Below are 17859 nucleotides of genomic sequence, written 5' to 3' on the forward strand. Positions count from 1 at the left end.
GGACGCGCACACAGAGATGACGTCATGAGTTCAGAGGTCTTGTTTACAAACTGATTTATTTGTTACACACACAGCCCCGGATGTAGACAACAGGTCCTGGAAGAAGATCTAGTGATTCATAAAAGAAATGAAGAGTTTTGCGGAAATCATGTATTATTTAGACGCTGCATCATCTGTGTCCCGCTGTGCCCCCATGCGCTACCGTTATATGGAGAAGTGGCTCGCACAAAACTCCTAATATCTTCCGAAGGACTCCAAATGACACCAAACTTGCCTGGGTGAGTATACGACCATAAAAAATGCCAGAAATAAGGTCCAGGTTGTAAAAAAACGAACTTTCCCTTTAAGGACAAAGGCCATTGAAAATGAATGCATCTTAGTATAATGCAAATATATTAAAGAAGCATATATGTGTACTATTGAGCATTAACATGTGTTTCAGAGAGCAGGAGATATGATGACTAGTTGCCTATAAGTATTGTAATGGTGCCAAAAGTCAAACTTCATGTTCATGTTATCATTTATCCTAACCTTTATTGGAATGTACATCCAAGTTTAGTTGCAGGAATCTGAGGGAACGGATGTAAGAACAAAACTGGACAAGAACATCTGAAACAACCACAACCAAATTCACTCTATCCAGATGGAGCAATTTAACTGGATAGTTTTTATTTAAAGGCCGAAATGAAATAGAGTAACGAGGCTGTTTTTAAAATGTAAGGAGTAAAAAGTACAGATAATTGTGTGAAAATGTAAGGAGTAAAAGTAAAAGTCGTCCGACATATAATGACTCCAGTGAAGTATAGATAACCAAAATTTCTACTTAAGTAAGGTAACAAAGTGTTTGTACTTCGTTACTTGACACCTCTGATCCCGGTGATGGAGGGCGGACGGGCCAGCGTTTCCTCTCACCTGACGTACAGCGACCTCTTCTGGCTCGTCCTCAGAGAGCCCGAGCCCGAGCTGATGCTGCTGTTCATCATCTGCTCCCGCAGGTCGTGGATCTTGGCCTCGAAGCGGCTGTATTCTGCACAACCACAGCACAGTCAAACCTCTCCACATCTTTACTAACACAAACACTACTTCTTTATGCTTTATTTCATTCATTAAAAGAAAAACTAAACGGTTCAATATAATTACAACAAATCTCTTTCCTTGAATGAAAGGAAACAGAAAGAGAGTAAGACTAATCTTATTTTATCTGTCCCTTTTTCCTAAGAAATCACATTTCAATAAATGTAATATAAAAAAAAATTACAAATTACGCAATTAAAAAAAAACCCTTTCCAATAAACGTATTTTTTTTTAAAATAACACAAAATAGCTGTCATCTAACACAGATAGTCGTATTCTCTTTTGATTCAAAGAAAAAAAAAATATGACAATGGTGCTGAAAAGAGAAAAAAAAAAAGAAAACCAACCTAACTTAACAATTATCATGATATTTCTTCATCAAACTGGCTTTTATTATTCTTTTAAATGTAATGTTTGATTTGCATTCTTTGGCTTCTGTATCCAGATTGTTCCATAAACAGTTTCTTTTACAGAAACACAACGTTCCATTAATTTTGTCCTGAATTTAGTTTTTTTAAAGATCTCTATTCCTTTTAAGTTATAATTATTTTCTCTTTTTTCAATTTTTTTCTGTATATGGCAACATTTTCTATTGAGCTTTCCACATAATTTGCAGAATTCTGTGGTTCACTAATTCAAGAAATTTCTACAGTTTTAACTGAAAGAATAATGGATTTGAAGAATGACTGTATTGTTTTCTACTAATTATTCTTATGGCTTTTTTTTGTAAAATGAAAATAGCCTGAGTATATTTTTTGCAAACATTTCCCCAAACTTCAATCACAACTAAAAACAACTCAGCGACTGCAGGTTCTCTTAGTGGTGGGATGCCGCAAGGCTCCATGTTGGGCCCACACTTTTTGTACTGATTTGTCCGTTAAGTGAAGTGAAGTTAAGTTAAGTCAAGTTAAGTCAAGTTAAGCATCTTTGAGATCTTTTAAAAGCGCTCTATAAATAAAATTGATTATTATTATTATTATTATTATTAAGAGACCAAAGACCGCAACCTTTCAGAAACCTTATAAGAGCCGTCATTTGTCTACCGTATCGGCGCGAATATAAGACAACCACCTCTTTGTCAAGACTCAAGTTTGAAAAAAGACTTTTTGAACACCAAATTCTGTTTTTATATAAACATAATTACAGTACATCTGAAACAAATGATTATAACATTATATTGGAGAGAAAAAACATGTTATTTTGCCTCATTCTTTGCCTCATCATCATCTTGAAGTTTGCATCATAACTTCTCAGCTGCCGGTTCACCTGCTGATCTTCCACCCACTTTTCTCCAGATCCTCGCTACGTTTCTCCATTTTGTGTTATCTCTTCTCTTATTTTCTTCTCTTTTCTTTCTTACCACTATTTTTATTTTTCTTCTTCGTGACAGGGGTTCACTTTGGCCTGGGGAGTTAAGTTCAGCATTCGCTTTACAGATATCTGGCGCCATCTAGTGTTGTGAATGGGTATAACGTTTAGACCCCAAATGGAATACGACCCCAACTTCTTCAGTCTTATTTCAATGCAAAAAAACACCGTCTTTTATTCGGGACAATACGGTATTTACTGTACAGTGAGTGAAATCACCTAATCAAATTCCCTGCCTTGTTTGACCGGACTTGGCCAATAAAAATGATTCTGATTTAGAAACTGGAGTCTGGATGAGATACGTTTCAGTGTCACGTGTTCGACCCCCGAACGGATCACTAGATATCAACTATCTACGGAAGAATATCAGGGCCATAAAGGAGGAAAAATATCTGAGAGGGGAAGATTTTTTTTATTGTGCACTTCGAGAAAAAAGTCGAAATGTTGAGAAAAAAGTCAAAATGTTGAGAATAATGTTGAAATGCAACTTTCGTGAATAAAGTGTAAATGTCTCCTCTGGACCATCAAATCCAGGTAGGAGAGCGACTGACAGCTAAGAGCCGTAACTAACTAACTATCTTACATCCTTGGAGTGGAACGTTAAGGCTACGTTTCTGAAGTTATGCAACTGCATACGTGTGATATGTGTTTCAAATCAATATCGTCATCAAATTTTGACTTTTTTCTCAACATTTCGACTTTTTTCTCGAAATTGTTCTTCAACATTAATCTCGACATTTCAAATTTTTTCTCAACATTTCGACTTTTTTCTCAAAGTGCATAATGAAAAAAAATCTTCCTCTAAAATATTTTTATTTTTCGCCTGCCTGGCCCTATTACTCTTTTTTTTTTTTTTATGTAAAAAAAACATTCGGGGGGTTTAAACAGCTAGAGGACCTGGACCAGGACCTGGACCAGGACCTGGACATAGTCATGTGACCTCACCTTCCGGCCGGTACTGGGCCACGATGGTGACCGTCTGGCCGGCGTTCTTCAGCGTGGCGGCCGCCTGCTCGTGGGTGGAGTTCCGCAGGTCCACGCCGTTCACCTGCAAGAGACGAGCGTGAAGAGGGTTCTCCCGTCAGGCCCAACCGAGCCGCCGCACCAGAACCCCGGAGGACGACCCGGTTGTGACCCGTCACCGCTAAAACATCCTGAACAAGCTTTGACGTGACGCCGGCTTGAGAAAAACTCACAATTTTAATGTTGCGATTCACTGAAATTTGGGATTTTACATCAAAAAATGAATTTATTCTAAGAAGCTGTGACTTTACAACGGCACAAAGTTGATTCTTGTTCATCATAAAGGCAGCGACTGAGTGTGTGTGTGTGTGTGTGTGTATGTGTGTACAAGGCCCTGTCCCAATACTCCCACTGCTCCTACTTTTCATCCCTTTCCCCTACATTTTGCGCGTTCCCGTGAGGGTAGTGGTGTCCCAATTCCTCTTTCACCTAAGGGGAGTGGAGAAAACGTGTAGTGGCTATGAATCTGTCCCTACGGAGCGAGTGTTTTCCGTGCTGACTAGTTGATCTAGGGCCAGAAAAATGATTCACTCAGTGAATGTACATAATCACTCGTTTGCCCGTTGTTGCGAAGATCACGCCAGAATAAAGGCTGATTTATGGTTCCGCGTTACACCAACGCAGAGCCTACGGCGTAGGTTACGCGGTGACGTGCGCCGTACGCCGTACCCTACTCCGTAGGCTCTGCGTCGATTTAACGTGGAACCATAAATCAGCTCCCAGGTCTGTACGTGAGCTGCTGCTGCTCCGAGCCGGCGGCTCTTCTCATCTCAGAGAAAACATCGGGTCAAATTTCTCAACAGGCGTTATTTGGATAAACTGAGCCCAGGTTGGGGATCTTAACGGTTACTTTTACGCCTGAAAAAATATTAAAACTTAATAAAGTGGCATATTAACAGCGCTACAGCGGAAATTAAAACAGCTTTTATCTCTGGGCTTCCTGATTTGGTGTGACGTTTGTGCAAACGTAACTACGCAGTCGCTCACGTACCCGAACGTAAACCACACAGTGACGTAGCACGCAACATTTAGGGGTAGTGCTGAAAAGTAGGAGTAGGGGGAGTATTGGGACAGGGCCCTAAAATCTGTGGCTTCTTTTTTAGGGGTAGTGGTAGAAGGTAGGGGGTGTATTGGAAGTGTGTACAAGTGTGTACATGTGTGTACATATGTGTGTGTGTGTGTGTGTGTGTGTGTGTGTGTGTGTGTGTGTGTGTGTGTGTGTGTGTGTGTGTGTGTTGCACCCACCGACACCAGCCGGTCTCCTTTCCTCAGCTCCCCAGACAGGTCGGCGGGTCCTCCTGCCAGGATGAAGGAGATGAAGATTCCCTCTCCGTCTTCTCCTCCCACGATGTTGAAGCCCAGGCCGGTGGCCCCGCGGTGCAGCGCCACCCGCCGGGGCTCCCTGTGGGGGGGGGGGGGGATTTAGTCAGGGTCAGGGGTCACGTGACCTGGAGGGGGGTGGTGGGGTGGGGGGGGGGAGGCATAGACATATATACGTAGACGCCTCATGACATGCTGGAACTTAATCCAGCGTCAGATTCAGAGAAACTTTATTTATCCCCGAGGGGCAATTGCAAATCGCCGCCATCTTGGATGGGTCTCCTCACTCCAGGCTAAATTAACTACACTGGAGTTACAGAGTTACAGTTACAGTTACAGAGTTACAGTTACAGTTACAGTTACAGAGTTACAGTTACAGAGTTACAGTTACAGTTACAGAGTTACAGTTACAGCCAGCACGCACAAGAAGCTGCAAAACAGTTCTTTTTCAAGGGTTTTAGATCCCCAGCCCCAGTTCAAGTCTAACAGGGTAGTATAAGACCCTGGAATGACCTGGATTTATTTTTATAGATATATTTATTGAGGGCAATAAGAGAGAAAAAAAAAGATTTACAATAACAATAGAAATATCAATATTTTGCCCTTTTTCACATTTTCAAAACAATAATTAAATAAAAATAAATAAATAATATTAATAAGAAAAACATAATATAAATACATAAATAAATACAACACACCCCTCTCCCCTTCTAATAAATTCAAATGAACAATCAAACTTGTTTCTTTATTAAAATATAAAATTAATTAATTTATACATTTATCAATGCCATACCATATGTCTTTGTTAAAGAGCATAATACAAAGTCTTTCAGCATAAAAGTACATATTTTTAATGTGTGACAGGGTCCTGTATCATAACTAAATCTCTGCCGTTTGTAACAAACCAAACCGTGTGAAAATCAGGTAAAGATTCGGGGAGTTATGGATGATTGTAGTCGGGGATAAAACCTTCCTCAGTAGAAATAAATGCACTGGGGGCCGTTGGAGACCCATCCAAGATGGCGGCCGCGCTGATAGGCAGCGTCAGTCTATGAGGCGTCTACGTATATATACATCTATGGGGGGAAACCCAGGCCTGTGGCCCCGCGGTGCAGCGCCACCCGCCAAGGCTCCCTGGGGAGGGGGGGGCAGCTCACCGTGTGACGTCATCATCTCCCAGCATGCTCTTGGGCGGCGGCGAGTAGCGGCCCGAGGACGGCGCCGGGGGGACGGGCTGCCCCAGGAAGGGGGCGGGGCTGATATGGTTGTCCAGGTGCTGCGTGTACGCTGGAACAGAGGGCAGAGGTCAGAGGTCACACGCTGCTGCTGCTCACCTGCATCATCACACCTGGTACATATCTGCACCTGTAGATCCTCATGGACATTTGTACTAGGGCTGAACGATTAATTGCATTTGCGATAATATCGCGATGTGATAAAACGAGATGTTCTAACCGCAAAGGCTGCGATTTGACCAGTCACGTGATCTGGTCACGTTGCCGGCAGGGAAAAAAAAGTCAACAGTGCCGCGTGTCCGTGTGTAACCTACTGTATCTACCATGGCCTCAGTGTTAGGGCTCGGCCAGGCGGGACTTTATAAATATATGTAGGGATGTCCCGATCAGGTTTTTTTGCCCCCGAGTCCGAGTCCGAGTCCTTTGATTTTGAGGACTTGCCGATACCGAGTCCCGATCCGATACTTTTATAAAACAATAAAAAATGAAGAAGAGAAAAGAAAATTATGCAGGATGACCCTTTTATTATATTTTAACATGTGTACTGTAAACTGAGCACATAGGAGGTAGGCAGCTTGAACATTCTTAAGTCAGTATAAAAAAAATGTCTTTTCTTTTTTTTTTTTTTTTTTTAAGCATAGGGCTGCTTCACTGCTGATTCAGCTTCAAAACAAACAGGCGTGCTCTGCGCGCATGCGGTGTATGGCTGCCGCTCCGAGCCCACTACTCCACGTGTGCGTTGATTTATGGTCCCGCGTCACACCAACGCAGAGCCTTCCGCGACGCGGAACCATAATGTCGGCACCGCAGCTCCGCTTCAGTCCTGGGGCCTCATCTATAAAGCTTGCTTGCGCAGAAAAAGCGCCTGAAAGTTGCGGAAGCCACCATCTACGCAAAGCCTCGGATCTAAAAAGAAAAAACTAACCGATGGCTGCCGCTCCAAGCCCACTACTCCACGCCGAAGAGGAAAAAAAAAAGTGTTCTGATTAAAATAAGGAAAGTTGGACTACCGTATATAACAATTGCGTTCATAAGGATAAAGTTTAAAAAAAAAATTAAAATTAAAGAAATTGTCTCTTCTCCCCGTGTGTGTCTGCCTGTCATGCACGGGTACTTGGGCGCATGTTGTTTACTTTTAAACCGGAATTATAGTTCTGCGTCACACCAACGCAGAGCCTACGCCGTAGGGTCTGGCGTAGGGTGCGCGTAGCCGCGAACCCTACGCTGTAGACTCTGCGTCGGTGCGACGCGGAACCATAAATCAACGCACACGTGGATGTCGGCGCCAGTGAGTATTTTCACCGGACATTTTGACCGGAGAGATTATAAAATACCGGACTTCGGCATATTTTACCGGACAAAGTCTGGCAATTACCGGACAACGGAAACCCTGATATATATATATATCCGATTCCTGATCGGCTCATAACGTCCGAGTCCGGATCGAGTCTGCAATCACGTGATCGGCCCCGATTTCCGATCACGTGATCGGATCGGGACAACTGTAAATATATGGGTTTAATACATTTATTAAATATATGAGCGCGGAGTCGGCGTTGAGTACGAGCCGGGCGCGCGTCGGCGCTGTGAAGCCTGATTTATGGTTCCACGTTAAATGGACGCAGAGCCTACGGTGTAGGTTACGGGGCGACGCGCGCCGTACGTACCGCGTACCCTACGGCGTAGGGCGCTGCGTCGGTTTAACGCGGAACCATAAATCAGGCTTAAACCACACCTGCAGCTCGTCAGCTCATCATGAGGAGAAGTTAAAGAGCGGGGCTGCGAGATGTTCATGGTTGGTTGGTTTTGTTAACTCTGAGCTTTGTTGGTTTGTTTGTTAGTTTGCTGGTGTTTTTTTCTCTGTGATTTTTGAGTTATTTATGAAGAAGTTCTGAGTTCCCTGTGAGGAAGGTTTTTTTGTTCCCTGTGGGAGTTTTTCTGTGTTTTTCTATTAAACTACGCCTCGTTTTGGCTAAAGTTTAACCCGGTTTGGTGTCGTGTGATTGGGTTCAGAGAACGACCCATAACACTCGTGTACAGACATGTGTAGACGTGTTAAAGAGGTAAAGACACAGATTTGTTTTCTTTATTGTTATCTGTGCTTTAAATAAATCTGACATTGTTTATTATAAAACAAACTGATCTATTGCTTGTGTAGTTGAAAAATACATGAAAACAGAACCTTGAAAAAATAATCGCATATTAAATCGCAATCGCAATATTGAGGAAAAAAAAAAAATCGCAATTAGATTATTTTCAAAAATCGTTCAGCCCTAACATGTACACCTGTCTCCAGGTGGGGACCAGGACAGGAAGTGTCCACCAGGACAGGACGTGTCCACTCACAGTTGTTGAGGTCTGGCGGCGTGAAGCCGTCACTGAAGACGCCGCTGGGCTTGGCCACCTTCAGGTAGACCACGTCAGGCGTGTTCTTCAGGGCCGTGACGGCGTGTTCGTGGGACACGTCCTCCAGGCAGCAGCTGTTCACCTGGACACAGAGACGCCGTCAGCATCGGCATCCACCCGTCGGGCTGGGCCATATGGACCAAAAGTCATATCTCAATATTTTCTAGCTGAATGTTGATACTCGATATATCTCGATATTTTTTCTGTGCCATAATTGGGGTTTCCCCCAAAGCATTATAGCATAGCATCTCTGTTAGCATCTCTGTTAGCTTCATCTTTTTCTGAGGGAAACCCTTAAAAAAAAAAGTCAGTTTTAATACAAAGCCTCGTGCCAAATGTCACACAGGTTCCTTTATTAACAGAGGTTTGCACTCTGCACAATATCAAAATGTATGAAACAAATAGTGATGCACCGAAATGAAGATTTGTGGCCGAAACCGAAACCGAAAATAATAATAAACACTGGGCCGAATACCGAACAATACCGAACATGGTTCTTCAGCAGTTTTTAATTTATTTTGCCAATTTTTTCACCATTGCATAAATCAAATACATTTGATTTAGGCATGCTTTTCAAAGAAAAAAATCTTTTACAAAATTACAAGGTAGAAAATATTTATTGAACATAGTAAAATTCTTATGGGGTTAGTTTTTGGTTGGCCAACGATTTATGCAGTGCGCAACGTTACGGGACGGAGCGGCCAGTCTATTTCCTTATTTTACAACGCCGTTATTAATTGTTCGTTGTTTTTCCCACTTATTCCACCAAACACCGAAAGTGTTTTTTTGCCATTTTCGGCCGAACAATTTCGATTACCGAACAATCGGTGCATCACTAAAAACAAATGAAACTGCATATATAGAATAAAAATGCTTCTTGAATAAAACAAACAATATCCCTTTCCTGCATAACAATTAATTTAAAATACACTGTGCAATTAATACAATGTAGACAGTAACAGGCAGACTTTTCCACTGAGTTTGACACTTGTGCAAATAACAAAACATTTGTGCAAATCTCAAATAAAACATGTAAACAGACATTGCATCTCTTTGAGCAAATCTCAAATAACTACAAGTCAACTACTGCACATTTTACAGATTTTGTGGCAGGAAAACTAACCTGTCAACACTGTCAGGTTTCAGCGATGCCCTGTGGCAAGTTACAATGTTCCCACTGCGCGAGGGGTCAGCGTTGATGTACAGTCAATTTGTCGCAAAATAAGCTGTATCGATATAAACCATATTGTCTCGTGCCGTATATCGTTTGGAAATATATCGAAATATTAAAATCTCGATATATCGCCCAGCCCTGCCCGCCGCCATCGGCCCGTCGCCGCGGCAACCACGCGCTCCACTCACCGCCAGCAGCTTGTCCCCGATCTGCAGACGGCCGTCCTTGTGGGCGGCTCCGCCCTCGATCACCTTGGTCACGTAGATGCTGTTGTCCCCCGGGATGTGCTGGTTCCCCACCCCGCCGGCGATGCTGAACCCCAGACCTGGGGAGACAGGACGGGCGTTTAGGACCACTGGGGGTTTCCATGGAAACCACCAGGACCAGAGGACCAGTGGGCCAAAAGGACCAAAAGGACCAGAGGACCAGTGGAACAAAAGGACCAAAAGGGCCAAAGGACCAAAAGGACCAGCCCCCCCACCAACAAGACTCGGTACCTTTGGGTCCCTTCACCAGCTTGATCTCCATCACTTTCTCGGAGACGGGTTTCCTCCGGCGGATGTAGAGTCGGACCAGGGACCCGGCGTCCTTCAGCGCCTCCACGGCCCGACTGTGGGTCACGTCCCGGACGTCCGCCTCGTTGACCCTCAGGATCACGTCGTTGACCCTGGAACGGAGACGCCGGCGCCGTCAGAACCCGCCGGAACCCCAGGAACAGTTCTGGAGGAACCGGGGTCCCGCAGTTTTTAGCCCCGCCCACAGCTGTTCTTAGATTTATTTTTTTTAGATTTATTTTTTATTTTTTTTAGATTTTAGATTTATTTATTGGCACAGTTAAACATTACACAAATAAAATTACCAACTTTACAAATTAAAGTGCAGGAAGAGGCGAAAACTCAAAGAGCTTATCAGGCGCCTCCACCTATAGTTAACATAAAATGTAATATCATACTTATAAAAACAAAATATACAAATGAGCAGTTAGAAAATCTATAAATGATAGAAATTAAAGGAAAATTACAAAGAATTTACACAAAAGAAAAATGATCGGATATATGAAAAATGATAGAGTACAATTTAATAATTAAGAAACAAAAAAAATAAACGACTAAATAACAAACCAAATGAACAAAAACTAAAAATAATTTCAAGGAGATTACACAAGACGGTAACATTTTTCAGCACATCCATTACTTATGCCAGAGCAGTTCCATTTACAAAACAAAAATTAAGTGGTGTTTCAGACATCCTTTAAAACCTTGTACAGAGAAGCATTTTTTTGCTAAATGGGAACATGTATTCCATAGTTTGACCCCCCTGGACCGTAGTGCATATTTACCCCTGGTTGTAACACACTTTGGAGGATGCAGATTTAACGCTCGACGGGTTGCAGTATGGACATGTTCTTAGCTCCGCCCCTGCCCCTCCTAGCCCCGCCCCTCCCGCCGGCCTCACCTGAGCCGTCCGTCCTGGGCGGCGGCTCCTCCAGGTATGACCTTGGTGATGAAGATGCTGGGGTCCTCACCGATGTGGGGGTTGTCGGTGCCGCCCGCGATGCTGAAGCCCAGCCCCGAGTTCCCCTGGAAACGGTTCCCACGGCAACCGCAGAGCACAACAACAATCAGCACAAGTCGATGAAAAAGAAGGATTTAAAATCAGAGACAGGTGAGGATGGTGAACGGATGCATCCAGGTCCAGGACCAGGACCAGGTCCAGGACCAGGTCTCCAGAACAGGTTTACCTGCAGACCACCTGACCTGTCATAAGCCCCGCCCCCATCTAAAAATAGATCTGGTGGGTCAGAACTGTTTGGTTTGGACTCTTCAGAATAAAAGCCTGAGCTGCTTAGCTGGAGACTTTTATTGTGAAGCATCTATTTCTGATCCAGGTCCATCACTGACCCCCCCGAGGTCGAGAGGGGGGGGGGGCGGTTCTCACCCGCTCCAGCGTGATCTCCTCGTACTCGTAGTCCGGCTCCGTCCCGTTCACCTGGAAACAAACAAACACGTCGTCAGCGGCGTCGCACCGGAGACCTGAACGTCCATCACGTCTGTTTCTGTTTCTGGAGATCCACCCGCAGGGCTGGAGGCCACGCCCTAACAACGGGTCCCTAGCGAGGGTTCCCTGGAGGCCACGCCCTTTAAGACGGTTCCCTGAAGCCCTAAACAGCACGTCCTAAAAATGAAGATGGTTCCCTCAACGCCACGCCCTTAAGACGGTTCCCTCGATGGCACACCCTAAAGACCGTTCCCTGGAGGCCACGCCGTAAAAATGAAGAAGGTTCCCTCCAAGCCACGCCCTAAAAATGGTTCCCTGGAGCCATTGAAGCCACGCTTTAAAGACGAAGACAGTTCCTTGGAGCCACGGCCTAAAAATTATGGTTCCCTGAAGCCCTCGAAGGCACGCCCTAAGAATGAAGACGGTTCCCTCAACAGCATGCCCTAAAGACAGTTCTCTGGAACCCACGACACGACGCCCTAAAGACGGTTCCCTGGAGCCCTCGAAGCCACGCCCTAAAGACGAAGACGGTTCCCTGCAGCCCAGGACGGCACGCCTTAACGATGGTTCCCTGGAGGCCGCGCCCTATAAATGAAAAAGGTTCCCTCGACGGCACGTCCTAAAGACCGTTCCCTGGAACCAACAACGCCACGCCTTAACGACGGTTCCCTTGAGCCCTCGATGCCGCGCCTTAAAAATGAAAAAGGTTCCCTCGACGGCACGCCCTAAAGACGGTTCCCTGGAAGCCAAGTCTTAACGATGGTTCCCTGGAGGCCGCGCCCTAAAAATGAAAAAGGTCCCTCGATGCCAACGCCCTAAAGACGGTTCCCTGAAGCCCCTCGACGGCACTCCCTAAAAATGAAGACAGTTCCTTGGAGCCCTAGACGCCACGCCCTAAAAATTATGGTTCCCTGGAACCCAGGACAGCACGCCCTAAGAATGAAGATGGTTCCCTCAACGGCATGCCCTAAAGACGGTTCCCTTGAACCCACGACGCCACGCCTTAACGACGGTTCCCTGGAGGCCGTGCCTTAACGACGGTTCCCTGGAGGCCACGCCTTAACGATGGTTCCCTGGAGGCCGCGCCCTAAAAATGAAAAAGGTCCCTCGATGGCACGCCCTAAAGACCGTTCCCTGGAGGCCAAGCCTTAACGACGGTTCCCTGGAGGCCACGCCCTAAAGACCGTTCCCTGGAGGCCAAGCCTTAAAGACGGTTCCCTGGAGGCCGCGCCCTAAAAATGAAGATGGTTCCTTGGAGCCCTAGACGCCACGGCCTAAAAATTAAGGTTCCCTGGAACCCAGGACAGCACGCCCTAAGAATGAAGACTGTTCCCTCAACGGCACACCCTAAAGACGGTTCCCTGGAGCCCTTGACGCCACGCCCTAAAAATGAAGACTGTTTCCTGGAGCCCTCGATAACACGGCCTAAAAATAATGGTTCCCTGGAGCCCACGACGCCGCGCCCTAAAGATGGAGATGAAACCTGCCCAGTTCTGCGCCCTACCCATAATGCATCACCATGTGGCTCTAAAGCTGGGTATTGTTGGGCCGGTGACTCACGTAAGGGGGCGTGTCCGGGCTGTCGGCGTTGACCACCATGGGGGGCGGGTTGGCCTGTGGAGAAAACATCAGAGCGTCACACCGGACACACAGCAAACCCCACCAGCATCCACCCACTGAAACCGAAGCTCCGCCCCTGGATCAGGGCGCCGCGGCGACGCCGAGCCGACGCCACGCCCGGGTCAGCCGTCCGGACGCAGCGGCGTTTCTGGAGCACGAAGCCGGGTCTCTAACCGGGTCGTCGGACGGACGCCGCGCTGAACGGACGGATGACGGACGGATGACGGATGATGATGGATGGATGGATGATGGATGGAGCAGACAGAGACAAGTGCATGGAAATAAAAGAATGACACAGAGACCTGTGAGGGTGGAGGGATGGCGGCGGTCTCGGCTGGGATGGGCGAGACGGGGATCACGGGGATTATGGGAGGAGAGGGCGGCGCCGCGGCGTCGGCCTGCTGGACGACAGCATGATGGTGGAGGTCAGAGGTCAGAGGTCAGACAGACAGCAGCACAGATGAGCAGCGGGACGACGGAGGAGACGGGCGGGATGCTCGTCGCCATGGCGCCGAGGCGTCAGCGGGGTGGGCGGGGCCATGAGGGGGCGGGGCCTCGGCCCGGCCAATCACAGGCTGGGACTGGCAGATTAGTGACACCCCCCCCCCGCTGCTCCGAGGATTAGAGCCTCCAGGCGTGTGTGTTTGTGAGTGTGTGTGTATGAGTGTGTGTGTGAGTGTGTGTAAATCCTCAGCCCCCCGGGACGCCCTCAGCAGGGGGTTTGCCCCTCCCCCCCCCCCGACACAGACAGATGTGATTAATCAGGACTTCTGGGTAAGGGACCAGACTATCAGACGTGTTTTAAGATAAAGGATAAAAACAATCAGATAAAATCTGAAACTGAAAACTGACCAACGGAAAACGTACTGATCGACTAATGAAGACCAGACCTGATTCTGGTTCAGGTCCTGGTTCTGGTTCAGGTCCTGGACCCGTGGCTCTACAGATCATGAGTGGAACTGGTCTGGACGGTGAGCCGGTCCTCCAGGAGGGATGTAAACAACGTTTCCATGGTGACGTGTTGAGATTTAGGGCCAGTCCCAATCCCCCCTAGTCCTACTTTTCATCCCTACCCCTAAATTTTGCACGTTCCCATGAGGGTAGTGGTGTCCCAATTCCTCTTTGCATGTAGGGGTAGTGGGCATAACGAGGGGTAGGGAGTATGAATCTAACCCTTCATAGCGAGGGATTTCGGATACCGACTCGCTGACCGAGGGCCAGAGAAAATTTCCCAGAATGCTTTACGTCATCATTTGCAGACTGAATTAAAAAAAAAAACATGGCGGACATTTCTCATTTTTTTGTGAATAAAATCAATATTTTGAGTTAGTTTCTGCATAAAAATGCGTTTTGATTACATTTCTAGCAAGAAATACGTATTTTACTTTCATAATATTCACTCAGTGAATGTACATAATCATTCGCTTGGTCGTTGTTGCGAAGCTTTTTTCAAATCTCGCCAGAATAAAGGCCGATTTATGGTTCCGCGTTACACCAACGCAGAGCCTACGGCGTAGGTTACGCGGTGACGCGCGCCGTACGGTGCGTGTCGCCGCGTAACCTACGCCGTACCCGAATGTAAACCACGCAGTGACGTAGCAAGGGGAAGATTACCACGACTACGGCTGGATGTTACCACGACTACGGCTGGACGTTACCACGACTACAGCTGGACGTTACCACGACTACGGCTGGATGTTACCACGACTACGGCTGGATGTTACCACGACTACGGCTGGATGTTACCGTGACTACAGCTGGATGTTACCACGACTACGGCTGGATGTTACCACGACTACAGCTGGATGTTACCACGACTACGGCTGGATGTTACCACGACTACGGCTGGATGTTACCGTGACTACAGCTGGATGTTACCACGACTACGGCTGGACGTCTCCACGACTACAGCTGGATGTTACCACGACTACGGCTGGACGTTACCACGACTACAGCTGGACGTTACCACGACTACAGCTGGACGTTACCACGACTACAGCTGGACGTTAGCACGACTACAGCTGGACGTTACCACGACTACAGCTGGATGTTACCACGACTACAGCTGGATGTTACCACGACTACAGCTGGATGTTACCACGACTACGGCTGGACGTTACCACGACTACAGCTGGACGTTACCACGACTACAGCTGGACGTTACCACGACTACAGCTGGACGTTAGCACGACTACAGCTGGATGTTACCACGACTACAGCTGGATGTTACCACGACTACAGCTGGATGTTACCACGACTACAGCTGGATGTTACCACGACTACAGCTGGATGTTACCACGACTACAGCTGGATGTTACCACGACTACAGCTGGATGTTGCCGTGACTACAGCTGGATGTTACCACGACTACAGCTGGACGTTACCACGACTACAGCTGGACGTTACCACGACTACGGCTGGACGTCACCACGACTACAGCTGGACGTTAGCACGACTACAGCTGGATGTTACCACGACTACAGCTGGATGTTACCACGACTACAGCTGGATGTTACCACGACTACAGCTGGACGTTACCACGACTACGGCTGGACGTCACCACGACTACAGCTGGACGTTACCACGACTACAGCTGGACGTTACCACGACTACAGCTGGACGTTACCACGACTACAGCTGGACGTTACCACGACTACAGCTGGATGTTACCACGACTACAGCTGGATGTTACCACGACTACAGCTGGATGTTACCACGACTACAGCTGGATGTTACCACGACTACAGCTGGATGTTACCACGACTACAGCTGGATGTTACCACGACTACAGCTGGATGTTACCACGACTACAGCTGGATGTTACCACGACTACAGCTGGATGTTACCACTACTACAGCTGGATGTTACCACGACTACAGCTGGATGTTACCACGACTACAGCTGGATGTTACCACGACTACAGCTGGATGTTACCACGACTACAGCTGGATGTTACCACGACTACAGCTGGATGTTACCTCGACTACAGCTGGATGTTACCACGACTACAGCTGGATGTTACCACTACTACAGCTGGATGTTACCACGACTACAGCTGGATGTTACCACGACTACAGCTGGATGTTACCTCGACTACAGCTGGATGTTACCACGACTACAGCTGGATGTTACCGCGACTACAGCTGGATGTTACCACGACTACAGCTGGATGTTACCACGACTACCGTTGGATGTTACCACGACTACCGTTGGATGTTACCACGACTACAGCTGGATGTTACCACGACTACAGCTGGATGTTACCACGACTACAGCTGGATGTTACCTCGACTACAGCTGGATGTTGCCGTGACTACAGCTGGATGTTGCCGTGACTACAGCTGGATGTTACCACGACTAATGCTGGATGTTACCACGACTAATGCTGGATGTTACCACGACTACAGCTGGATGTTACCACGACTACAGCTGGATGTTACCACGACTAAAGCTGGATGTTACCACGACTACAGCTGGATGTTGCCACGACTACAGCTGGATGTTACCACGACTACAGCTGGATGTTGCCACGACTACAGCTGGATGTTGCCACGACTACAGCTGGATGTTACCACGACTACAGCTGGATGTTACCACGACTACAGCTGGATGTTACCTCGACTACAGCTGGATGTTACCACGACTACAGCTGGATGTTACCACGACTACAGCTGGATGTTGCCACGACTACAGCTGGATGTTGCCACGACTACAGCTGGACGTTACCACGACTACGGCTGGACGTTACCACGACTACAGCTGGATGTTACCACGACTACAGCTGGATGTTACCACGACTACGGCTGGACGTTACCACGACTACAGCTGGATGTTGCCACGACTACAGCTGGACGTTACCACGACTACAGCTGGACGTTACCACGACTACAGCTGGATGTTATGACTACACACATGACTACACACCAGAGGACGACTGAGGACAACCGCCCTGGGGGCGGGGTTACCGTGGCGCTGCAGCCAGACCTGATGGAAACTGGCCCCGGCTATAATTAGCTCATCGACCGGATCGACCCAGCAGGCTAGTGGGTCGCTGCTCGCTGCCGCGGTTTACACGAACCCCCCCCCCCCCCCAACATCACCATCAAGAACCGGACCAGGACATGGAACCAGGACTGAGGTCCACAACCCTGCACCTGAACCAACCGGCAGACTTGTGGGACCAGGTCCTCTGGACCCACACCGGGCCCGAACCCGGTCAAAGCCCAGACCCAAACCCGGCTGAGCTGCTGTCGGTGGAGCTTTAGAAACACCCCCCACACACACCTCAAAATAACTGGGAACTAGGGCTGGGCGATATGGACCAAAAGTCATATCTGGATATTTTCTAGCTGAATGGCGATACTCGATATATATCGATATTTTTTCTGTGCCATAATTGGGGTTTCCCCCAAAGCATTATAGCATAGCATCTCTGTTAGCATCATTTTTTTCTGAGGCAAACCCTTAAAAAAACAGTCAGTTTTAATACAAAGCCTCGTGCCAAATGTCACACAGGTTCCTTTATTAACAGAGGTCTGCACAATATCAAAATGTATAAAACAAATGAAATCAAAATAAACTGCCTGCATATATAGAATAAAAATGCTTCTTGAATAAAATAAAACAAATATCCCTTTCCTG

The 17859-nt window shown here is 47.1% G+C and overlaps 1 protein-coding gene across 15 annotated transcripts in view; it reads right to left on the minus strand.

Moving 5' to 3' along the window:
* LOC133452365 (discs large homolog 1-like protein) overlaps positions 1–17859 on the minus strand; it is a 93183-nt gene that overhangs the window by 25784 nt on the left and 49540 nt on the right. For 8 of the 15 annotated variants that reach the window (XM_061731633.1, XM_061731622.1, XM_061731618.1 and 5 more), the window contains 11 exons: positions 13521–13619; positions 13159–13212; positions 11539–11589; positions 11056–11180; positions 10098–10267; positions 9789–9925; positions 8367–8508; positions 5943–6072; positions 4711–4867; positions 3388–3490; positions 913–1027 (listed from right to left, as the gene is read on the minus strand). In XM_061731633.1, coding sequence (XP_061587617.1) covers positions 913–1027; positions 3388–3490; positions 4711–4867; positions 5943–6072; positions 8367–8508; positions 9789–9925; positions 10098–10267; positions 11056–11180; positions 11539–11589; positions 13159–13212; positions 13521–13619 — 1283 coding nt within the window. The remainder of the gene's footprint in view (positions 1–912; positions 1028–3387; positions 3491–4710; positions 4868–5942; positions 6073–8366; positions 8509–9788; positions 9926–10097; positions 10268–11055; positions 11181–11538; positions 11590–13158; positions 13213–13520; positions 13620–17859) is intronic. The other 7 variants (XM_061731627.1, XM_061731631.1, XM_061731630.1 and 4 more) reach the window with 2 other exon arrangements.

Source organism: Cololabis saira, chromosome 10 (assembly GCF_033807715.1).
Source record: "Cololabis saira isolate AMF1-May2022 chromosome 10, fColSai1.1, whole genome shotgun sequence".
Lineage (NCBI taxonomy): Eukaryota > Metazoa > Chordata > Actinopteri > Beloniformes > Belonidae > Cololabis > Cololabis saira.